Source organism: Lytechinus variegatus, chromosome 2 (assembly GCF_018143015.1).
Source record: "Lytechinus variegatus isolate NC3 chromosome 2, Lvar_3.0, whole genome shotgun sequence".
Lineage (NCBI taxonomy): Eukaryota > Metazoa > Echinodermata > Echinoidea > Temnopleuroida > Toxopneustidae > Lytechinus > Lytechinus variegatus.
The window spans coordinates 50,204,482-50,230,523 of NC_054741.1; the positions used below are offsets into that span (position 1 = coordinate 50,204,482).

Sequence of the window (26,042 nt, forward strand, 5' to 3'; positions counted from 1 at the left end):
GGACTGATTTTAGGAATTCATGAAAAGCAGACATCTCACCACTCAACTTATGTGAACGTTAGCACGGACAGGAAATGTTTTATATTAAGACTTTAAGATAGGACAATCACTTTAAGTGGTCATGAAAAAGAAGCAAATTTCACTACATAAAACAATAATAACTCGAATTGCGAAGAAATATATTAGGCGTACATTATTTTGATTTCAAACCGGAAGGTTTTAGTACAACAGGATTATATATCTCGTTAAACAGTTTATGCGAGCACCAAAAACAATGAAGACATGGGCCCTGAGCAAATAATGTTTCATAAAGTGATGAAAATGCTTCTTATGTAATATAACATAACATAAGTAAAACATGAGAATATCCTAATGAACAATAATTTTTTTTTCCCCACTACGTTCTCTTCCTTTCTCCATTTTTTCTCATTTCCCCCCTTTTTTGCCAGCCGATTGGGGGAAGGGTCCCCCATGCCCCCCTTAGTTACGCCACTGGGTGTGTACGTGTATTTGTGGAAAGAAGGCCTTTATGCCAATGTTCCTTTATATAGGTTTAAAGTGAAATAATTGATCGAGAAGATTGAAGAAATTCTAAATTTCTGATCAATTTCTGGTCAATGTCTTTCATCAACTTTGATTGCTACGCATGCACCTGAGTAAACCAGTGTAAATATTAGTTTTGTTCTTTTCTTTTCTAACAATGGACTCAAACAATAATTCTCGAATCGGGACAGTCCCATCTGTGGCCCAGTTTCTTCATTCAGTTCAGTAGAATAGGTTGTGGGAAAACCAAGAATCAGATCGATGAAAGTTTGAGAGCAATAAATTGAACAAACAGTAAGTTATTTTTGAGCGTTTAAATGTTGAGATCGTGAATAGAGGCGCGATAGCTCAGTCGTTGGATAGAGTAAGATCAGACATCTTAATGGTTGTCTTGCAAATGAGAGAATATCCATAAGACTATTGAATCTAACACTCAAATTTTCTCATTTTCTTATTGTTTGTCCAATTGTTCTCAAAGCACTCCTTGAGTTTTATTTTTCCTTTTCACACAAGTTAACTCGTTCCGCCGGTTTATCACCCCTAACGAATTGGTCGAGTGGTATATTGGTCAAACCTCATGTATTTGAGGCTGGGTTAATTTTTATCGATGTGCGTGTGTTGCGGGGGTGGTCATGTGTGGGTTTGATTCAAAATTTACATGCATGATCGAAACATGACAGCTGAATTTATACAATGTACACTGTTATCAAATGAATCAAATCTTGGTAAAGAAATACAAACCAAAGGCACATACGAATAAAAGTTTTAAAAGATTATAGTACAGTACTGCCAGTTTTCAGAATGAGCCCTATAGAATTTGGAGATCGATGGTACAGGGCTTATTATAGGATACAGGCGGTGGGCTCTTAGGGCAAATAAAACTTCATTAATTTAAAGGTCAAGTCCACCTCAGAAAAATGTTGATTTGAATCAATGGAGAAAAATCAAACAAGCACAATGCTGAAAATTTCATCAAAATCGGATGTCAAATAAGAAAGTTATGACATTTCAAAGTTTCGCTTATTTTCAACAAAATAGTTAAATGAACGAGCCAGTTACATCCAAATGAGAGAGTCGATGATGTCACTCACTATTTCTTTTGTTTTTTATTGTTTGAATTATACAATATTTCAATTTTTACGAATTTGACAATTGGGACCTCCTTGCCTGAAGCACAAAATGTTAAAATAATGGAATTCCATGCACGTGTTCAGGGAGGAATGAAACTTCATTTCACATGACAATGACGAGAAAATAACAATATTTCATATGTCATATAATAAAATACGAAAGAAAAAGTGAGTGAGTGATGTCATCAACTCTCTCATTTGGATGTAACTGGCTCGTTCATATAACTATTTTGTTGAAAATTAGTGAAACTTTAAAATGCCATAACTTTCTTATTTTACATCCGATTTTGATGAAATTTTCAGTGTTATGCTTGTTGATTTTTTCTCTTTTTATTCAAATCAAGTTGTTGTTGGGGTGGACTTGTCCTTTAAAAAGATGCAAGGTACACGACTTCTTGTGATTCTTCTAGATCAATGCAGCATTATGGTTTGGATAGAATGTGGCGTGAAACAATTCACTATCAATTGTATTTGGCTTTTCCCACAAATGAACAGATTGACACGTTCTGCGACAGAAATGCTGATGAGGGCAGGAAGCACAATGATATGGCTCCTAATCTGCAGAATCTGAAATGCGATTATCAGAGCGTGTGGGATGTGATGAGGAAATCGAATGACTTCAGGTCTGGAAACAGCCCTCCCTTGCCAGAGGATACAAACACTTCACCAAACTTTATTGTGGTTCAACCAGAGGGAACTCTTAGGATTGTTCTTGTTTTAGATACAAGTGGGTCTATGGATGTAAGTTTACTCACTCCTTCAAGGAATTTATTTAGATCTGAAAGCTATATCTCCCCAAAATATCAGTCTGCAATAGCAACAAATTTATTTGGTATGTATGTAAAAAAAAGTGAAGAAATCCATTTCAATAGAAACTCTAATTAACCGTAAATTCATAGGCTGATTAATCAAATGATGATGATGATGGGGATGGTGATGATAATGATATTGATGATGATGATAATGGTGATGATGATGATAATGATGCGATGTTGGCTCAGTCGGTAACGCGTCTGCCCGTCGAACCAAAGATCGTGGGTTCGAGTCATGCGTTGTGTGTAAACGTCTCTCCCCTGTTTCATAGATACAGGCTATGTATCAGTGGAAAACACTCCGTCTCTCGAATAGAACCGACTGCGCTATTTGAATAAGAGTAGGGGGAAACCCCGTTGTATAGTGGTCCAACTGCATTCCCCCAACCAGTTATATCGGGAGGAGACCTATGAGTCACAGTTCTGTGTGCGCACCCTTCTAAGCGACCCAGATTGGCTGGCTCCTCCAAAAATGCGCCTTTAAATGTCTTTGACAAATATATGGCGCTATACAAATGCTGTGCATCATTATGATGATGATTTAGTGATGATGATTACAGTGATGATGATAATGGTGATGATGATAGTGATGATGATAACAAAAATATCAATGGTCATAAAAGTCCCGTCAGAGCCAATCCTAAGGTCTTAAGGTCTTAATTTGGGGTGTGGCAGATATCATTTTTAAGAGTGAAATCTTGTGAGGACAATTTAAGTGTTTGAAGATAACTTATACATATATACAAAAGGTACGACGTTATGCGTTGACTTTGACATTATGCATTTGATGTTCACCACGACATTTTGCGTTGGTATGAAATTATGCGACGCTGCGACATTATCGGTCATGTCGGTTGTAACAGGGCGCATTCAAATCAGAAACCTCTAATCGTTACACATCAATCTAGGTAGTATATGAGGAAAATGGTGCATTCACCTCACCTGGGTCGAGTGCAGCACAATGTGGATACATTTCTTGCTGGAGGAAATTACGCTATGGCTGGGATTCGAATTACCCACGACCCTCTGTTTCTAAAGCCCCTTTCACAATTGACGTACGACCTGTTTACGACCGCCTGCAACAGTTTTTTTCTTGTCGTTGCACGATCGATCTCTTGGTGTCTTGCGACCACTCGCAGTCGTTGTAGACGATCGCATGAATTCGAGGTGGTCGGAGGTGGTCGTGACTGGTCGCATCTGAACTTTGAACTTGTTCAAAATCCAAACGCGATTAAATACTACTGATTCACTCGCATCAGGTCGTATCATCGGTCGGGCGATCATCGTGTGAGCGTTGTTCAACGTTGTACGACTTGTTGCAAGAGGTGGCACAACTAAGTATAGTCGCATTTAGTCGACTGGAGGTCGTACAACACTTGAACATGTGCATGAGACCTACAGAGACTAGTCTTGCGACTGGATGCGATTATATAAGACTGTTGCAAGACCGTATGCGACCGTTCAGCCCCTTTCAAAATTGACGTCCGACCAGTTTACGACCGCCTGCAACAGATTTTTCTTGTTGTTGCACGATCGATCTCTTGGTGTCTTGCGAGCACTCGCAGTCGTTGTAGACGGTCGCACGAACTCGAGTTGGTCGTGACTGGTCTCAACAGAACTTTGAACATGTTCAAAATCCGAACGCGGTCAAATACGATCGATTCACTCGCAACAGGCCGTACCCCGGGGGTCGTACCATTGGTCGGGCGATCATCGTGCGAGTGTTGTTCAACGTTGTACGACTTGGTGCGAGAGGTGGCACGACAAAGTAGTCGCATTTACTCGACTGGAGGTCGCACAACACTTGCACATGTGCTAGCGACCTACATGTACAGAGACCTGTCTTGCGACTGGATGCGATAATATATGGTCAATAAGACTGTTGCAAGACCGATCGCAGCGGCTTACAACATTGCACTACCGTTTCATTCGCATTTATGCGACCGTTAAACTCGCAATCCCTCGTGCAACACTCGCAAGTGATCGCACGAGCACAATAAGAGCACATGCGACTTACTCGTGCAACGGGGTTTACTAGTTGTTTTTGTTGTACGACAGCTGTTGCAACTGTGAAAGCCTCTGTGCGATCTTATGAGATGACTAGCGATTGATGCCTGTTGCAGCCTGTCGCACGATCAAAAGGTCGCAAATGGTCGTACGTCAATTGTGAAAGGGGCTTAGGGCAAAAGCTTAAAGACTTATCCACTGGGCCACAACGCTCCACAGCTGTCGTACAATGAAAACAACTAGTAAACCCCGTTGCACGAGGAAGTCGCGCATATGCTCTTATTGTGCTCGTGCGATCACATGCGAGTGTTGCACGCGGGATTGAGAGTGGAACGGTCTCATACATGCGAATGAAACGGTAGTGCAATGTTGTAAGCCGTTGCGATCGGTCTTGCAACAGTTTTTTGGGCCCATATATTATCGCACCCAGTCGCAAGACAGGTCTCTTGTACATGAAGGTCGCTAGTACATGTGCAAGTGTTGTACGACCTCCAGTCAATAAATGCGACTTCTTAGTTGTGACACCTCTCGCACCAAGTCGTACAACGTTGAACAACACTCACACGATGATCGCCCGACCGATGGCACGACCTGATGCGAGTGCATCAATCGTATTTGATCGCATTTGGATTTTTAACAGTTTCAAAGTTCAGATGCGACCAGTCAAGACCACCTCCGACCACCTCGAGTTCGTGCAATCGTCTACAACGACTGCGAGTGCTCGCAAGACACCAAGGGATCGATCGTGCAACAACAAGAAAAAAACTGTTGCAGGCGGTCGTAAACATGTCGTACGTTAGTTGTGAAAGGGGCTCCGTTCTTACTACGATTCTAAAACTAGTTTTATAGTGGAAACTAGTTTAACGTGTAGTGAGGACGGTCGAAGCGATCTTCAGAAAACTACCTCGCGATGTAGTTTTCAAGATTGCTTTGCCCCGTGAAACTGGTTTTAGCCTAAGTGAGGACACAACCGTTCTTCGGGAAGCGATCTTCGCACATTTGGAGCGCGCTACACGCTGCGGTTTCGAATTTCGCGCAAATGTCATGTCACCCATAGCAACAAGATCGTTTTACGTGAAGTGAGTTTAAAGAACATTTTCGTGTTATCAAGTGGGAATGCTGGCAAAGCGATCTTCCAAACTGGTTTTCTGAATCGGTTTTCAGTAAACTAAATTTAGTTTTAGAAAACGTAATGAGAACGGCCTCTACGTATGAACTTTCTTCAGCCGGTACGACGTAAATCCGCAATATATACCAGCAACAAACGTTCCGTTATCATCCGTTAAACGTCCGCTGTATCTTCACTGCATCTTCTGGGCATCCTCGCAACTCAGATCCATTGAAGCTGAACAACAGATATAGGGAGGATAGATTATGTACATCGGACGTCTATACGTCGTTAGTAGCACAGAAATAGAAAAGATGTAAGCGTATGCATCTCGTAAATAAAGTATCCAAAAACCCCCGGTAACCCCTTCGGAGCTGTCATCCACTTCCATCCGTTTTCATCCGCAAGTTTTCCAATCATTAACAGTTTAACATCCGTGCTACGTACTACCAACGTCCGTTCTTTTCCGTTATATTTTCGCCAAATTTTCCCCAAGTTTGTCAATTTCTGGGGCGGATTAAAACGGATGGAACCACCCGCGAAATTTTGCTAGTCCGCTGTGTCTCTTATGAAATCCGTCGGCCAGTGGGACCAGGCCTTTATTATAATCACCTTCATCTATGCCATATTGTTATCATTGCCTCTTTTAAATGCGAACTATCTCTGATTACAACATCATCTTTTTGAACGTTTATAAACTGTATTTTAAAAGTATTTCTTTTGTCACTCTGTTCTTCTGAATTCCAAACAGGGGGAGCGTTTTGAAAAGATGATCAAAGGGGCCTCAAACTTCATCCAGAGTGTAGTGCCTGATGATAATTACGTGGGCATCGTCGAGTTCAGTTCATCTTCCAGAGTTAATTCTTACATGGTTCAATTAATCAGTGTTTCATCAAGGTCTGAATTGAAATCACGGCTACCTGGGTCTGTCAATGGCGCTACGTGTATTGGATGCGGAATTCTCGAGGGGATTCAGGTGTGCATCTTTCGTCTGTCTTTGCTATAATTAATTTTAATTTTTTTCTATATTAAAAATGTAATGCAGTTGTCCACGCACTACTCTGCCATTTTTTCTTTTGAAATAAATCTAAACTGTAATTGAAATAACAGTATTAAAATTTGTTCAAATATATTAAGATGACAGCAAATTCATTCAGACTTTATCAAAAATATCATTGAAGTACATGTAATCATGTTAAGTCAATGCGTTATGTTGCTTATGGAAATTGTCTTCGTTACAGGTCCGAGTTGTAGATAAGAATGGGAATAAAGGCTTACATTGCAGCTTATAATAAGAAGTGAAGAGTGAAAATTATATTCAAGACCACTGTACATCTTGAATAAAATGTTTTTGGTATAGCTTTGATTTTAGTTTGTTCATAATTCCTTGGGGGAACCTATATTTTCACTTGAGGGTGGGGGCATGCATGTGCGCCATGGATTCCAAAGCCTATCGGACGGGCTATCCCCCCCCCCCCCGCCACGCTACCACCGACTGACCAAGAGATACAATATGTCTTAGTCTTGAAGATTCTAACACGGGCATTGTATGCCTTTGAATTAAGTTCTAGATTTTTTAAACCCAACTTGCTTAGCTACTTGATTTCCATGGAAGTGTAAAAGTGCCACCCAGATGTTCATATATTCATTTCGTCATTTCTACATCTCTTAGGGAAAAGGATAAGAGGACGAAAGGTGATCAGATGACAAGATCTTAGATCTCGTCATGTCTGCATCTTATAGAAGAGATGACCAGATGGCAAGATCTCGGATCTGGCCATGTCTACATCTTTTAGAAGAGATGATCAAATGGCAAGATATTGGATCTCGCCATGTCCACATCTTTTAGAAGAGATGACCAGATGGCAAGATCTTAGACCTAAGATCTTGCCATCTGATCGTCTCTTCTAAAAGATGTAGACATGACGTCGAGATCCAAGATGTCATATCTCCCACGTGGGATGTAGACGTGACGAGGTCCGAGATCTCGTTATCTTATCATTTTCCCAATAAAAAGAGATGTAGACATGACGAGATGATTAGGGCCTATATACATAAACATCTGGATGGCACTTTTAAGCTTCCATTCATTTTCATCTACCAAATTACCAAACCTATTCATCTGATAATAGTTCACACTTTTTACATTATGATCCATATAAAAATGTACTCAAAGGTTGCTCAATACTTCGGAATGGATTCCCGAGGCGCCTATCTCATACTCCTCAGCGACGGATTGGAAAATAGGGAACCAAATATAGCGGACACTCTGGGGGATATCGAAAGTTCAGGTGTTATTGTACACACAATTGCCATCTTTCTAGCTGATACTCAGATGGAGGAACTGGCCCAGATGACAGGCGGTACATCGTATACCTGTCCTGATGGAGGCAGTGCACAGTGTGTCATCTCTGCTTTTGTGTCAATAATAGCCACAAGGCCTCAAAGTATTCCTGATTCTGCACCAATACAGGTTAGAAAGTTCTGTATTCAATCAATTTTATGCTGTCATTGTCACTATATTACATTTTATATCATATCATTTCCGTACGCAGCTGAGCCGCGGCAGGAAGTCTGCAGGGACGGATCGTTTTCGCCAATACGGGGGAGGGGGGGGGGGTGAATTTTTTCCACCCATATTTTCCCCGATCGGCAACATAAATATTTGATAATCTCATAAGCCTTCTTTGAATGGCGCGAAGCGTGACCTAAAATAAGGGGGAAATTCATGTATTTTGTCGTGAAAATTTATTATTCTGAGCTAGGTTTCTGATCCTGAACAAGATGCGTATGTAACTAGCTAGATAATTACTGCGAGCGCGAAGCCCGAGCAGAAATTTTTAATGTTTGTTCTGGCCTGATCTTAAAGGGAGTACCTGTCAAGGACTTTTTGCAGTTGGCCATGAAGGCAATAATACGAACGCGATCTAAAAACAGACATTCTAAAAATGGGTCAATTTAGTTACTATTTCAAGAACTGCGTAAGAAAATTATTCAGTGGATATGGATCGCACTTAATAAATGATGCAAGCGCGAAGCGCGGGATAATATCTTTTTGTTTTTGTTATTATTTTGACCCAGGATTCTAAGGACATTGTGTCATCATATGAAAAGGATGAATATCTTCCTATTTCTCTTCCTAAGCGCTATACCATTCTGAAAAAGGGGAAAACTCAGTTATTATTATCTTATTCATTAATCTAATAAGCCTAATGAAAGTTCGAAATTTGTTTAAATTAGGGCCTGGAACTGGGCATTTTAAGCCCTTTTATAACTATGAATAGGATGCATTGGTCAATATACGTCTCACAATTAATGCAAGCGCAATTCGCCAGCCGAAATTATTGATAAATTTTCATGAAACGGGTATTTTAAGTTGTTATATAATTAATATAGGTGTATGCATAACCTACCAATAAAAATGGGAGCGCGCAGCACAAGCTGATACGTTTTGACAATCAGACCTGAAAAGGGATATTTACGAAATACGAAAAAAAATAAGGTAATTTACTTGTCAATTCAAATAATGCAAGCGAGGAGTGCGAGGGAAAATATTGATATTCGGACCATAAAACAGACATTTTACTGAGCACTTTCTTAAATTAATGTGTAAATCAAACAAAATAATGAAAACTCGATGTGCGAGCTTAAATATGTTTCGTACATTAACTTAATAACTGAATATTTTAAGCTTGCGAAGCGCTAGCCAATTTTTTTCTTCCCCTCACCTTATTTTATTTACTCGTCTTCCTCCTCTCATTTTTCCTTTTCTCTTTCCCTTCTCTCTTCTTTTTCTTTTTGGCTCCGCCAATAGAGGGAGGCACCCTTTTGGATCCGCCTATGCCATGTCTGAGCTGATATACGTTTTGTATTTCGATTTCAAAACTTGACGTTATTTGGTGATGTGAATGTCTTTTTGTGTGTGTTTTCTACGTCTCCCCCTCACCTTATTTTATTCACTTTGTCTTCCTCTCCCCACCCCCCTCTTTTCCTTTCCCCCTTTTTTTCCCTTTTTGTCTCGCCAAGAGGGGGGCCTGGGCCCCTCACCCCCTGGATCCGCCCAATGAGTGTGGACAGTTGCCTCCCCCAAGAGATGTTGAAAACTTACATTTCTTACTGATATTTTTCACAAAATTCTTCAAAAAGTGCACGAAATCATTTCATTTCACGTTAGAAATGCAAAAAGCATCCTCCCGCTGAGAGGAGTTCCGACACTGGCAAGCACCTCCCCATGCGCAAACCAGTCTACGCTCTATTTATTTTGCACCTTATAGACTTTGATAGACTTTATATTTCAGCACTTCACATTTATCAATGTCTTAACAGATTTTGTGATATTCCATTTCCCTCTAATTTTGATAGAAAAAATTGAAAATTTCGGAGGTAACATTTATCAGAAATCACAATTAACCATGAAAAACAGGCCTGTCACTAAGTCGTTGGTTGAGTCGGTGGATAATATTATTGCTTTCATGGTCGATCTAAGAAAAAAAAATAATGTAGGATTTGTATAGCCCACGTATCCACCTTGCTAGTAACCCAGGGAACTCCCGACCGCTACGCGAGCGGGAGCCCAGGACCTTACGTGTAATTGACCATACTCACCTGACAAGCGTGAAGTATGGTCAAAATAATTCTCCGAATAAATAGTTAAAACAGAAATCAAGCACTTACCACGATTATATGGATGAAGGTCTAACGAGTGGCAGTTTCCTGACATCTGGACACAAACTGGAACCTCAAAAAAAAACCCCGAAAAGTTCTCTCCTTCTACCCCGTCTCGATCGGCCATTTTTTTTTATGAATCGTAACAAAATGGCCGATCGAGACTGGGGTAGAAGGAGAGAACTTTTTCGTTTTTTTTTGAGGTTCCATTTTGTGCCCAGATGTCAGGAAACTGCCACTCGTTAGACCTTCATCCATATAATCGTGGTAAGTGCTTGATTTCTGTTTTAACTATTTATTCGGAGAATTATTTTGACCATACTTCACGCTTGTCAGGTTAGTATGGTCAATTACACCTAAGGTCCTGGGGCCCATTTCATAAAGGTAGAGCGTCAGCGTCAAGTCCCAAAACAGCGTCAAATTTTCACTTGCAGCGTCAAGTTTAATATTTGACGCTGCAGCGCATTTCATAAAAAGTTGACGCTCCAGTAAGAGCGTCAACTTTTTACTGGAGAGTCAAGTATGGTTACTGGAGCGTCAAATAGGGTTAAATATTTGACGCTGGTCATGGGGGAGCGTCAAGTTGACACTGTAACAGGTTTTTCATTGTTAAGTATGGTGTATGTTGTGCTCAGGCATGCCCACAGGGCTCTTACAAGAGAACGAATATTTGCAGCAATGTCTGATGATAATAATGCCAATAGTAATAAAGAATATATTAAGTTAATGCTTTCTAATAGAAATGCTTATTTTTTGTCCTGCCTACCGACAAAAAAATAAAATGCTGAGAAATTCCTCCGAGACAGCATATTTTTTAGTTTATCCCAGGGCAGGTAAAAAAAAGGAAGATTATACTATCATGACTATAGACAGACTTTAAAAGAAAATGACAAATGGAGAGGATTTTTTTTTGTGGGAAAAAATCATGAAAATAGAGGAAGGTGGATCTATTATGTGTTTAATTCAAGGCCTGAAAAAAAGCCCTATGGCCATAAAAAATGATAAATTGCTTTTTTTCCCCGTTTGTGACTTTCTCAAAAAAAGTTGTGGCTGTGAGTGTTGGCATTGTTGAATCCATTTACTGAATGGTTATTCGCCGTTGAAACTGATAACTTAAAAATAATTTCCATTATGAACAAAAATAATCTTTTAAGGTCATTTTCGATGTTTCATGCATAATTAGAGCGTACAAATTTACTTGCTTCAGGTGATTTTTAACAGCACTGCACCAGCAGTGGCCTGCGCCTGCCTTGTTGTTGATACAACCTTGCATTACTAACACAAATAGTCAAGTGTGGGACTGGGATTAAAATTGTGCTGTAGAAAATTTAGTGAAAGGTGAAATTTCGACGGGTAATAATGAGACCTCATCTTTGTCAAAATAATCTTTTCCCTGCCATAGGGCTAATATAAATAAATTCTCTTTCATAAAACATACCCACTGGAGAAACAATGCTTTGTGATGACAAGGAAAAACTAGAATTTAATTCGTCATGCGGACGAATTAGGTGGTCTGTCATGATTTGTCATTCAGTGTCGGCTAATGTATGAAATAAATCATTTAGATATATTGATAATCTTGATCGTAGACATCCTAAGAATTAGTTTTGACCATTGCTAAATGTGATTATTGATGTGGTGATGACAATCGTCAGACATACATCTTCAAACAGATACATACAAGATAGATGATTATATATATATATATAGATGGATGGAGTGATGGATGGAGCGATGGATGGATCAAGTGATCGATTGAGAGATAAATGATAGGTGGTTATATTAATAAAACATAGATAGACAGACAGACAGACATATAGATAGATAAATAGATAGATAGAGACAAATAGATTGATATAGATAGATAGCCAGACAGACATACATATATAAAGATAGATAGAGACAGGCAGATAGATTGATGGATATATAGAACGATAGATAGATATACATATCAAAACAGATAGATATAGATAGAGACAGGCAGATAGATTGATGGATATATAGAACGATAGATAGATATACATATCAAATATATATTCTCATCTCAATATAAATGCATTGCAAACACTACCGCAAACGGAACATAAATTCGAATTTACAGAGGTCAAAGAAAGTTTTGTATTAAAAGAACTACTCAAGCTTGATGTTTCAAAAGCAGTTGGGATTGATGATCTTCCTCCAAAGCTACTTAAAATAGCTGCCCCACATATTTATAGAGTCCTTACAGTATTGTTCAATTGTTCATTGCTAGAAGGGTACGTTCCCCATGAATTCAAGGTTGCTAAAGTAACCCCTATTCATAAAGGTGGAGACAAAATGGAACTTACTAACTACCGACCTATCTCTGTTCTCCCCATAATTTCGAAGATATTTGAGAAGGCTGTACATAACCAGGTATATACTTACTTAAACAAACATTCTCTGTTAAGTGAACGCCAATCAGGATTTAGACCCGGGCATTCAACTTTAACATGCTTGACTGAAATAGTCGAAGGTATTCTAGATAACATGGATAAAGGTCTGGTCACTGGCGCCATTTTTCTTGATTTGAAAAAAGCGTTCGACGTTATACCACATCGATTGATTATACAGAAAATGTTATTGTATGGTATTGGGGGAGTTGAACTAAAATGGTTCGAGTCTTATCTGTCCAATGGGCAACAATGTGTATTTTTGCAAGGTACTAAGAGTAATTTTCTAACTGTGAAATCTGGAATTCCGCAAGGATCAATACTGGGGTCATTAATTTTTTGTCTCTTTGTAAATGATATTTGTAACTTGCAACTCCATTCTAAGACAAAGATTTCCTTATATGCAGATGACACAGCAGTGTTTCATCATGGAAGGGATTATAAAGTTTGTGAATGTAATTTACAGAAAGACTTTTCCAGTATAGTGAAATGGCTACAATATAATGGAATGTTTTTAAATGCAAATAAGACCAAAACTATACTCTTTGGTTCTAAAAGAAAAGCTCAAAATAATAATCTTTGTATTCACTACAATGATAATATACTGGAATCAGTTAAAAGTATGAAATATCTAGGTGTAACACTAGACAGATGTCTAACATGGTCGCTTCATGTAAGGGAAGTTGTTAAGAAAGTATCGAGTACGATTGCCTGCATTCGACGGATACGTCATTATATTTCCCATAAGAATTTGATCACATTGTACTATTCTCTTATACTACCGCAACTAAACTATTGTAATTCAGTTTGGGGAAATACCTCAAAACAAAATCTAACAAAGCTGCAAAAATTACAAAATAGATATGCACGGTTAGTTCTCCGTGCAGAATACTTTACACCCCAAAATATATTATTGATTAAATTGAAATGGCAGTCAGTAGAGGAAAGAATTAAATATCAGAAATGCATCTTGATTTTTAAAATCATTAACAACCTATCACCACCATATCTTAATTCATGTGTTAGTAAAAGACCGGTATTATATTCTACCCGCTATGCTCTAAGCAGTCCATTATTCATTCCAAAATGTAAAACAGACTTTAAAATGAAAACCTTAGCGGTTTCAGGGGCTAAGTTATATAATAAATTACCCTGTAATATTCAAAACTGTAAGTCTTTGCAAAGTTTCAAAAAGTATGTGCAAACTTTTCAGTTTCTCTTGTAAACATTTTTTTTTTCACGTTAAAATGACCTTTATTAATCACATTTCATTTTGTTTTCTTATTTTAAATTTTTTTTTTCTCTCTTGTAATCGGTAATTGTGTATTTTGATAGTACATATGCTTAATCTTAATATGGATGTCAGTTTGAGTGGAATTATTGTGTATGCCATGTGCATTTTTACCTTTGTATGTATATTTCGTTATGTTTTTTATGTAAATATTTTTATGTGAATGCAGGGCTCTCTGGGAGAGCAGGTCCAGAAATGGACTTGAAATGAGACCACCCTGTTGAAATAAAACTGAAATAAATAAATAAATAAATATGTTATATTAGACAGAGAGAGAGGGATAGATAGACAGATACATATACAAAGTAAGTAAATAGATAGACACATATATGGGTAAATAGATAGATTTGTATCAGATAGCGGATGGATGGATATGATTAGATAGATATAATATACGAAAAAAGTATAATCTGTTTTATTTTGCAATATTTTAGGTATTAATTATTAGAATTGTTATAACTGATCATGCACAAGAGAGTAAAAAAAAAAAATCATGTTCACCCGCGGACTCGAACCCCTGCCCGCATGATTGAATGAGATGCAAGTCTGACGCCTAACCGATTGAGCTAGCATATTTCCCATAGACTTTACACGTAAGCAAATTTGAGAATTACAAGTCCAATTTTGCAAGTGAAATACGGGCATGATCCTGGCATCTGATCAAAAAATGAAGGGCACATTTCCGAAAGCTTAGAATCTAAGCTACAACGTACTAAAAGCTTAAAGAAAACTGACAAGAAAAAATGGAGATATGGCTCACGAAATAGCGGAATGTCGAATCTAGTTTTGAGAAAAAGTCATGTCCCATAGAGATTACACGCAAAACACATGTGATATGAAAAAAGCAATTATAATCTGTTTTATCTTGCTAAATTTTAACTTTTATACCTTTTAATTATCATAAAGGATCATGTAAGAAGTGGCAAAAAGAAAAAAAAAGTGAAAAAAAAAATCATGTTGTTCACCCCAGGACTCGAACCCGCGCCCTTTAGAAAGCAGTCAAAGCCACGATATTCCCCATAGAGAATACACGTAAGCAATTTTGAGAATTACAAGTCCAATTTTGGAAGTGAAATACGGGCATGATCCCGGCATCTGATCAAAAAATGAAGGGCACACTTGCGAAAGCTTAGAATCTCAGCTACAACATACTAAAGGCTTAAAGAAAACTGACGAGAAAAAAATGGAGATATGGCTCACGAAATAGCAGAATGTCGAATCTAGTTTTGAGAAAAAGTCATGTCCCATAGAGATTACACGCAAAATGAGGAAAAATGACATGCCTCTTTTCATCGCTGTTTTACGCAATGATGCGTTTCTCAAAACGAAAATTAATGATTACTAAGGAGAAAGAGTACATTCTAAACTACAACATATCGAAATCTGGGCGAAAAATGATCTATATTTGAGAAGTTACAACCAAATTTGCATAAATTTGATGACGTCATTTTTGAAAAAAATGAAATTTTTAGTTTAGGCGCCATTTTGATGACGTCACGATATAATTTAGGGACAATGGTGACATGAAATTAAATCTACAACTCATACTCTATCGATATATGAAAACAAAATTGGGGTTCAACGGACTATTTAAAGAGCTACAGTGAATTTTCAATAGGCATGTTTTTGCCCATATATGGCCTATAGTGAGAGCTCGCGCACACGTGCTGCAAAGTTTAACGGGTGTTTATTTCGTTATTACTGGTCGTAGAAGGTTGATCAAGGTATCAAATAGTTTAGAATTTTATTATCAATGAAATGATGTAAAAAAAACGGTGTTTCTGCGTTGTGTTAAGGCGTTACGCGCGGAAACGCGCGCGCATGCGTGCGCGCGTGCAAAATTTTTGAAATGCTTAAAATGACCTAAAACGTACTCTCGTTTGGTCAAAAAGTGATTTTGAGCATTTTTTAATTTTGACGCGCGCGTCGTGACCTTCAGGTGACCTTTGATGACATGACCTGATGACCCTTGACCTTAAATTGATGTGATGTTAATTTGATTGATTTTTGATAATTAATAATGGAGATATGATTGATAATGTGATTTTACAAAATGGCGCCTAGATGACGTCATCATGACCTGATGACCTTGAAAAGCTTATTTTGACGTGTCCATGACAGATCCTATGTATGACGAAAAATCAGCAAAATTGATTCAGCCGATTCGGAGAAAAGTTGGCGACAAGAAAATCCGTAAAAATAAAGAAAGAAAGAAATAAGACTAGAATTTAATTCGTCATGCGGACGAATTAGGTGGTCTGTCATGATTTGTCATTCAGTGTCGGCTAATGTATGAAATGAGTCATTTAGATATGATTGATAATCTTGATCGTAGACATCCAAAGAATAAATTTTGACCATTGCCAAATGTGATTATTAATGTGGTGATGACAATCGTCAGACATACATATTCAAACAGATATATAGAAGATAGATCATGATTATATATATAGATGGATGGCGCGATGGATGGATCAAGTGAGGGATAGAGAGATAAATGATAGGTGGTTATATTAATAAAACATAGATAGACAGACATATAGATAGATAGATAGATAGACAGATAGATAGGTAGGTAAAGAGACAGATAGATTGATATAGAAAGATAGACATATTCAAATAGATATATATAAGAGAAATAGATAGATAGATAGATAGCCAGACAGACAAACATATAGAACGATAGATAGACAGGCAGATAGATGGATGGATATATAGAAAGATAGATAAATATATATATCTAAACCGATAGGTATATTATATTAGACAGAGAGAGAGATAGATAGACAGATACATATACAAAGTAGGTAGATAGACATATTGACATATATATGGATAGATAGATAGAGTGAGAGAGAGATACATATTCAAACAGGTAGATATATATTAAATAGAGAGATAGACATTTATGTCATGTAGGTAGATAGATAGACAGACAGATGGATAGATAGATAGAAATATAGATAGATTTATAACAGATAGCGGATGGACGGATATGATTAGATAGATATATTACGAAAAAAAGTAATTATAACCTGTTTTATTTTGCAATATTTAAGCTATTAATTATTAGAATTGTTATAATTGATCGTGCGCAAGATAGTAAAAAAAATCATGTTCACCCGCGGACTCGAACCCCTGCCCGCATGATTGAATGAGATGCAAGTCTGACGCCTAACCGATTGAGCTAGCATATTTCCTATAGACTCTACACGTAAGCAAATTTGAGAATTACAAATCCAATTTTGCAAGCGATAAACGGGCATGATCTCGGCATCAAATCGAAAAATGAAGGCACAGGTGTGAAAGCTAAGAATCTCAGCTACAGCATACTAAAAGCTCAGGGAACACTGACAAGAAACAATGGAGATATGGCTCACGAAATAGAGGAATGTCGAATCTAGTTTGGAGAAAAAGTCATGTCCCATAGAGATTACACGCATAACACATGTGATATGAAAAAAATCAATTATAATCTGTTTTATCTTGCTAAATTTAAACATTTATACCTTTTAATTATCATAAAGGATCATGTAAGAAGTGGCAAAAAGAAAAAAAAAATGAAAAAAAATCATCTTGTTCACCCCAGGACTCGAACCCGCGCCCTTTAGAAAGCAGTAAAAGCCACGATATTCCCCATAGAGAATACACGTAAACAATTTTGAGAATTACAAGTCCAATTTTGGAAGTGAAATACGGGCATGATCCCGGCATCTGATCAAAAAATGAAGGGCACATTTCCGAAAGCTCAGAATCTCAGCTACAACATACTAAAAGCTCAGGGAAAACCGACAAGAAAAAATGGAGATATGGCTCACGAAATAGAGGAATGTCGAATCTAGTTTGGAGAAAAAGTCATGTCCCATAGAGATTACACGCAAAACACATGTGATATGAAAAAAATCAATTATAATCTGTTTTATCTTGCTAAATTTAAACATTTATACCTTTTAATTATCATAAAGGATCATGTAAGAAGTGGCAAAAAGAAAAAAAAAATGAAAAAAAATCATCTTGTTCACCCCAGGACTCGAACCCGCGCCCTTTAGAAAGCAGTAAAAGCCACGATATTCCCCATAGAGAATACACGTAAACAATTTTGAGAATTACAAGTCCAATTTTGGAAGTGAAATACGGGCATGATCCCGGCATCTGATCAAAAAATGAAGGGCACACTCGCGAAAGCTCAGAATCTCAGCTACAACATACTAAAAGCTCAGGGAAAACCGACAAGAAAAAATGGAGATATGGCTCACGAAATAGAGGAATGTCGAATCCAGTTTTGAGAAAAGGTCATGTCCCATAGAGATTACACGCAAAATGAGGAAAAATGACATGCCTCTTTTCATCGCTGTTTTACGCAATGAAGCGTTTCTCAAAACGAAAATTTATGTTTACTGAGGAGAAAGAGTATATTCTAAACTACATCATATCGAAATCTGGGCGAAAATGATCTATATTCATGATATTCGAGAAGTTACAACCAAAATTGCATAAATTTGATGACATCATTTTTGAAAAAATGAAAATTTTTAGTTTAGGCGCCATTTTGATGACGTCACGATATAATTTAGGGACAATGGTGACATGAAATCAAATCTACAACTCATACTCTATCGATATATGAAAAAAAAATTGGGGGTCAACGGACTATTTAAAGAGCTACAGTGAATTTTCAATTGGCATGTTTTTGCCCATATATGGCCTATAGTGAGAGCTCGCGCGCACACGTGCTGCAAACTTTAACGGGTGTTAATTTCGTTATTAATGGTCGTAGAAGGTTGATCAAGGTATCGAATTGTTTAGAATTTTATTATCAATGCAATGATGTAAAAAACGGTGTTTCTGCGTTGCGTTAAGGTGTTACGCGCGGAAACGCGCACGCATGCGTGCGCGCGCGCAAATTTTTGAAATGCTTAGAATGACCTAAAACGTACTCTCGTTTGGTCAAATAATGATTTTGAGCATTTTTTAATTTTGACGCGCGCGTACGCGCGCGTCGTGACCTCCAGGTGACCTTTGATGACATGACCTGATGACCCTTGACCTGAAGTTGATGTGATGTAAATTTGATTGATTTTTGATAATTGATAATGGAGATGTGATTGATAATGTGATTTTACAAAATGGCGCCTAGATGACGTCATCATGACTTGTTGACCTTGAAAAGCTTATTCTGACGTGTCCATGACAGATCCTATAAATGACATGAAATTCAATGAAATTGATCAAGTCGATTTTGAGATAACTTGGCGACAAAAAAATCGTTAAAAATAAACTAGAATTTAATTCGTCATGCGGACGAATTAGGTGGTCTGTCATGATTTGTCATTCCGTGTCGGCTGATGTATGAAATAAATCATATAGATATCATTGATAATCTTGATCGTAGACATCCTAAGAATAAGTTTTGACCATTGCTAAATGTGATTATTGATGTGATGATGACAATCGTCAAACATACAGCTTCAATCAGATACATACAAGATAGATGATTATATATATAGATGGATGGAGTGGTGGATGGAGCGATGGATGGATCAAGTGATCGATTGAGAGATAAATGATAGGTGGTTATATTAATAAAACATAGATAGACAGACAGACATATAGATAGATAAATAGATAGATAGATAGAGACAAATAGATTGATATAGATAGATAGCCAGACAGACATACATATGGAAAGATAGATAGAGACAGGCAGATAGATTGATGGATATATAGAACGATAGATAGATATACATATCTAAACAGATAAATATGTTATATTAGACAGAGAGATAGACAGATACATATACAGAGTAGGTAGATAGACAGACATATATTCATGCAGATCAATATGATCTTCATGATGACGACGGAATATTCATTATGGATGGAATACTTCTGAAAGACGGGAGATGATAAAGCACTGTTAAAAGGGTCTCTTTCATGTATGACAATACATGTGATATGAAACAAAGTAATTATAATCTGTTTTATCTTGCGAAATTTTAAATTTTATACCATTAAATTATCACGAAGGATCATGGACGAGGTGGTAAAAAGAAAGAAAATGAAAAAAAAATCTTGTTTACCACAGGACTCGAACCTGCTCCCCTGTGAAAGCGATTCAAATGCGTTATCCATTGAGCCACGATATTCCCCATAGAGAATACACGTAAGCAATTTTGAGAATTCCAATTTTGCAAGCGAAATACGAATATGATCCCGGCATCTGATCAAAAATGAAGAGCACATTTTCGAAAGCTTAGAATCTCGGCTACAACATACTAAAAGCTCAGGGAAAACTGACAAGAAACAATGGAGATATGGCTCACGAAATAGAGGAATGTCGAATCTAGTTTTGAGAAAAAGTCATGTCCCATACAGATTACACGCAAAACACATGTGATATGAAAAAAATCAATTATAATCTGTTTTATCTTGCTAAATTTAAACATTTATACCTTTTAAATATCATAAAGGATCATGTAAGAAGTGGCAAAAAGAAAAAAAAAACTGAAAAAAAAAATCATCTTGTTCACCCCAGGACTCGAACCCGCGCCCTTTAGAAAGCAGTCAAAGCCACGATATTCCCCATAGAGAATACACGTAAGCAATTTTGAGAATTACAAGTCCAATTTTGCAAGTGAAATACGGGCATGATCCCGGCATCTGATCAAAAAATGAAGGGCACATCTGCGAAAGCTTAGAATCTCAGCTACAACATACTAAAAGCCTAAAGAAAACTGACAAGAAAAAATGGAGATATGGCTCACGAAATAGAGGAATGTCGAATCTAGTTTTGAGAAAAAGTCATGTCCCATAGAGATTACACGCAAAACACATGTGATATGAAAAAAGCAATTATAATCTGTTTTATCTTGCTAAATTTTAACTTTTATACCTTTTAAATATCATAAAGGATCATGTAAGATGTTGCAAAAAGAAAAAAAAACTGAAAAAAAATCATCTTGTTCACCCCAGGACTCGAACCCGCGCCCTTTAGAAAGCAGTCAAAGCCACGATATTCCCCATAGAGAATACACGCAAGCAATTTTGAGAATTACAAGTCCAATTTTGCAAGTGAAATACGGGCATGATCCCGGCATCTGATAAAAAAATGAAGGGCACACTTGCGAAAGCTTAGAATCTCAGCTACAACATACTAAAAGCTTAAAGAAAACTGACGAGAAAAAATGGAGATATGGCTCACGAAATAGCGGAATGTCGAATCTAGTTTTGAGAAAAAGTCAGGTCCCATAGAGATTACACGCAAAATGAGGAAAAATGACATGCCTCTTTTCATCGCTGTTTTACGCAATGATGCGTTTCTCAAAATGAAAATTTATGAGAATTACGGAGAAAGAGTACATTCTAAACTACAACATATCGAAATCTGGGCGAAAAATGATCTATATTTGAGAAGTTACAACCAAATTTGCATAAATTTGATGACGTCATTTTTGAAAAAATGAAATTTTTAGTTTAGGCGCCATTTTGATGACGTCACGATATAATTTAGGGACAATGGTGACATGAAATCAAATCTACAACTCATACTCTATCGATATATGAAAAAAATTGGGGGTCAACGGACTATTTAAAGAGCTACAGTGAATTTTCAATAGGCATGTTTTTGCCCATATATGGCCTATAGTGAGAGCTCGCGCGCACACGTGCTGCAGACTTTAACGGGTGTTAATTTCGTCATTAATGGTCGTAGAAGGTTGATCAAGGTATCGAATTGTTCAGAATTTTATTATCAATGCAATGATGTAAAAAAACGGTGTTTCTGCGTTGCGTTAAGGTGTTACGCGCGGAAACGCGCACGCATGCGTGCGCGCGCGCAAATTCTTGAAATGCTTAGAATGACCTAAAACGTACTCTCGTTTGGTCAAAAAGTGATTTTGAGCATTTTTAAATTTTGACGCGCGCGTACGCGCGCGTCGTGACCTCCAGGTGACCTTTGATGACATGACCTGATGACCCTTGACCTGAAGTTGATGTGATGTAAATTTGATTGATTTTTGATAATTGATAATGGAGATGTGATTGATAATGTGATTTTACAAAATGGCGCCTAGATGACGTCATCATGACCTGATGACCTTGAAAAGCTTCACTGCACGTGTCCATGACAGATCCTATAGATGACATGAAATACAATGAAATTGAGCAAGTCCGTTTTGAGATAACTTGGCGACAAGAAAAATCCGTAAAAATAAATAAATAAAGAAAATTCTGACGAAATTAAGAGGTGATCTGTCATAGACAGACCACCTAATAAAAAGAAAATTCTGACGAAATTAAGAGGTGATCTGTCATAAATGACAGACCACCTAATAACATTTTCTTCTACTCTCTACCAGAATTGCAAGCAATCACCGTGCACCATAGAACCATCACTATGCTTCAATGGCTAGTCTTATGCTGCAGACCCTGTTTGCAGTTGCTAAATAATAATTTCGCTCCCGAAAAAGTTAACAACCCAAAAAAAAAGATATTCTCTTTAAATGTCTTTCTTCTAATTTTGCTTCTCAAAGGTGGGGGCAAAGGTGGGGGGGGGGGGTGGCACAGCCCGGCTGTACCCCCCCCCCCTGATCCGCCTGTGCTTTCTACCTTAACTTGGGACTTGAATTGAAAACAAAAAATGGAGAGAAAGGGGATTTCCCCCTAATCAGCCTCGTACATGACTATTCAAATAATTCGCTGGAAAGTCAAGCTGACTTTCCAGCGAATGTGCTTTTATGAAATGCAAAGTTGCTAGCATAGCAAGTTGCTAGTATAGCAAGTAAAAGTTGCTATTCTACCAGAGTTGCTATGATAGCAACCTGCTATCATAGCATCTCTTTATGAAATGGGCCCCTGGTCTCCCGCCCGCGTAGCGGTCGGGAGTTCCCTGGGTTACCTTGCTAGGTGCTCAAGGCGCTCCTTTATTACCCTGGCAAAGCTAGTCTACCGATTCTGGTGCGCACAGCTTTTTTAGGAATTACTTCCTGCCGGTACCCATTTACCTCAACTGCGTCGAGTGCAGATAAATTTCTTCCTGAAGGAAAATACGCCATGGTTAGGATTCGAACCCACGACCCTCTGTTTGAAAGGCGAGAGTTAGAACCACTAGACCACGACGCACCCAGAAGAAAAATATATTCCTGATATTGCTTTACACACCCTCCTAGGTTGTAAGTTCATCGATCGTAGTAGACTCTGGTAAGATCGAGACCACCACGATCATGATCGATGCTGCTCTAGGATTGGATACTATCATGACATTCACATGGGCGGCTAACCCCATCATCACCGTTGCAGTGACAGGACCGGACGGATCCAGTTTAGACAGCAGCGATCCAGAATATGATATCGATACAAGCTCCAAAATAATAACCACCACAATCGGAGGTGCCGAGGTACGATAACTCGATTAGAAAAGATAAGTCTGAAGTATATAGGCCCTGTAGAGAGTGTGTCTTAGAGTTGGTATTGATTAATCGACTGATTTTGCTCCCAAAGTATAACACATGACATGCAAATGTAAGGTTTGAAGTACATGTATCGAAATACCTGAAAGGATAATCCATGAAAGCCGACTTTTTTATACAAAGAAACCCAGTAATATTAAAAAATAAAGTGTTAATTTAGCACTGAATGTTCTTGTATAGTGACTGCACTTTGAGTGCTAATTTTCTAGTTTTTTAATTTTCTAATTTGAATGACTAAATCGGCACTCAAAGTGCAGTCACTATACAAGGGCATTTAGTGCTAAATTAGCACTTCACTTTTTTGAGTGTATAGGCCTTTTTTTCTATGGTAATGACGATGTTCAACAGAATGAACACTAGTCAAATATATAACAAAATGAAGTTTGACCGAAAGCGAGATTACTACATGCATATTTTTTGAGCTATGATTAATTTTCTTTTCCTTTTACTGCTTCATTTTTTAGGCTGGCTTGTGGGACATTGAAATCAGTAACACAGGCGTTAACAGTTTTGCAGAAGAAGTTAGTATAAACGTGATCTCCAAACCTCGATCGGAAGATGTTTATCCCCCGGTTGTCAATAGTTTCTTGGGAGCAAAGGTATATACGTTCGAAAAGTTATCTCTTTTAATGCTAGCGTCTTATGTCTTTCATTTCTTGTATCTTTTTCATTGCCTCATTTTAATCCCCAAGGGCCTGTTTCATAAAACTTTTTGCGATGATTAAATTGCAATAAAAGTTAAAAGCTATTGAATTCTTTCAATCTGATTAGCTGGTTCATTTCTGGTCTTGATTTTAAAGAAAAATACTTTTAGCATTATATAGCATATTTCACTTAAATGTAATGTGAAAAGTACTCACCTTTATTACAATTTCTTTTCAATTAGGTAGCTTGTCAAAAGTCCATGCACCGTTCTTCATCGTTCTTCCCGCATCCGGGTTTTCGCTTCGGCTTTCCCGCCCAACGTTCCCTTATCTTCAAAGGAACGGCCGCCATCAAAGGCCCTTTAATGCCACCGTTCTTTTGTTCGTCTTTCCTGCAAGTCTTAATTTCTGTCGAAAGGCCGAAGAATCTATTCTAAATAGCTCCCTCTACGACCAAAACAAATGTGTGCCTTCATCATGTTCATATTGACTGTCGGATCGAGAGTTCGGGTCACTGTTCTGAACTGTGGTTCGCATCTATCGGGTGCATTCATAAAGCCACGGTAGCTTAAAAAAAAATCACGCATGTGTCAAAAATCGTTACTGATCTTTCGAATTTGCTGCAATAACCATGAAAACCTCTTTTCTTGCAATTGGAAGACAGTCAATTCATGTTTTAGGTGGGAAAATAAGATTCCACATATTTTCGTTTCGTAGGCCCAAGCCATTCGTAGAATTCACGTCGACTTGGAATATTAATTATTACTCGCATCTCAAACAGGTGTCGAGAACGCCCCCCCCCCCCCCCAAAAAAAAGGAAATAGAATGATAAAATAAATATGACCGGAACAGCTTAGCGCTATCATGGCTATTAGGCATAGAAAGATAAAAGATTTACAAAGATTTATTAGAAACTGTTTTAAATAGTTTTTTCATATTTTTGACGGGCAACCATTTCCCCAGGATAACATATTGTCTCTTAATTTTCTTTATCTCCATGTTTTAAAGGAACGGGACCAAAAGGGATTGTGAAAAGAGGAAAAAGAAACTAAGAGGTCAAAGGGAGAGAAAAGGAAGGGGAAACAGAGAGAAATAAGAAAATAATATTTGGATGGAATAAGAGGAAGGGTGAAAAAATGGAGGAAATACAGTTGAAAGAGTGGAAAAAACTCGAAAATTTGAGAGGGGTTCTCCCGATTTCTGCCTCTGCATCGAAATCAATATTCATGAGAAAGCAGAGTTGTGTCCTCGCAGAAACCGTGATCAGGTGGGGGTGAAATTATTTTATGACTTGCGTCTTCGGAATGAGAGTACGCATGCGCGTGGACTGGATATTTACGAAATTGTGGTCGTCTATTTCGAAAATTGTATGCCATGAATGAATCAGCATCCTCAAACTTCCTGTACCCTTCTATCACTGGGGGATTTAGGGGGGAGCCGCCCTTGCCCCCTTCCATTATGAGAGGCACAATTAGAATTTGTAATGCAAAATGCAGCCAAAACAGAAGAGTGCCCCCCCCCTAAAAGCGGAACCTTTTTTCCCCCTGTCATGGATCCTCCCCTGACCTTTAGACATTATGTTGTATAGATCCGATTCTTGGTTGGATTTACATTTACAAAGGCCCTCCCCCCCCCTATTGGCAGAGCAAAAAAAAGGGAAAGAAAGAAAAAAGAGAGGAGAAAAAAAGAAGAGGAAAACATAAAAGGAGGAAGGCGAGTGAATAAGATGATGCGAAGACTTATTAAATAACTTTAATAATCATTACGCCACTGGGACAACCAATTCAAAGAAATAATTAAATATCAACCTTGGGCGGCCGATCGGGGAAAATATGGGTGAAAAAAAATCACCCCCCCCCCCCCTATTGGCGGAGGCTGGATCCGCCCCTGATTTAGATTTACATTTTATTCACCCTATCGATCCCCTCTCGGGGTATGAGAGTACAACATAAAAACAACATATA

At 37.9% G+C, this 26,042-nt stretch overlaps 1 protein-coding gene across 1 annotated transcript in view; it reads left to right on the forward strand.

The window, feature by feature from the left end:
- The first annotated feature begins 1,344 nt into the window (after positions 1-1,344).
- Positions 1,345-26,042, forward strand: part of LOC121406848 (calcium-activated chloride channel regulator 1-like) — an 81,923-nt gene continuing 57,225 nt past the window's right edge. Inside the window, exons 1-6 of the mRNA XM_041597719.1 lie at positions 1,345-1,401; positions 2,169-2,414; positions 6,352-6,576; positions 7,777-8,073; positions 23,135-23,362; positions 23,899-24,033. Coding sequence (XP_041453653.1) covers positions 1,345-1,401; positions 2,169-2,414; positions 6,352-6,576; positions 7,777-8,073; positions 23,135-23,362; positions 23,899-24,033 — 1,188 coding nt within the window. The remainder of the gene's footprint in view (positions 1,402-2,168; positions 2,415-6,351; positions 6,577-7,776; positions 8,074-23,134; positions 23,363-23,898; positions 24,034-26,042) is intronic.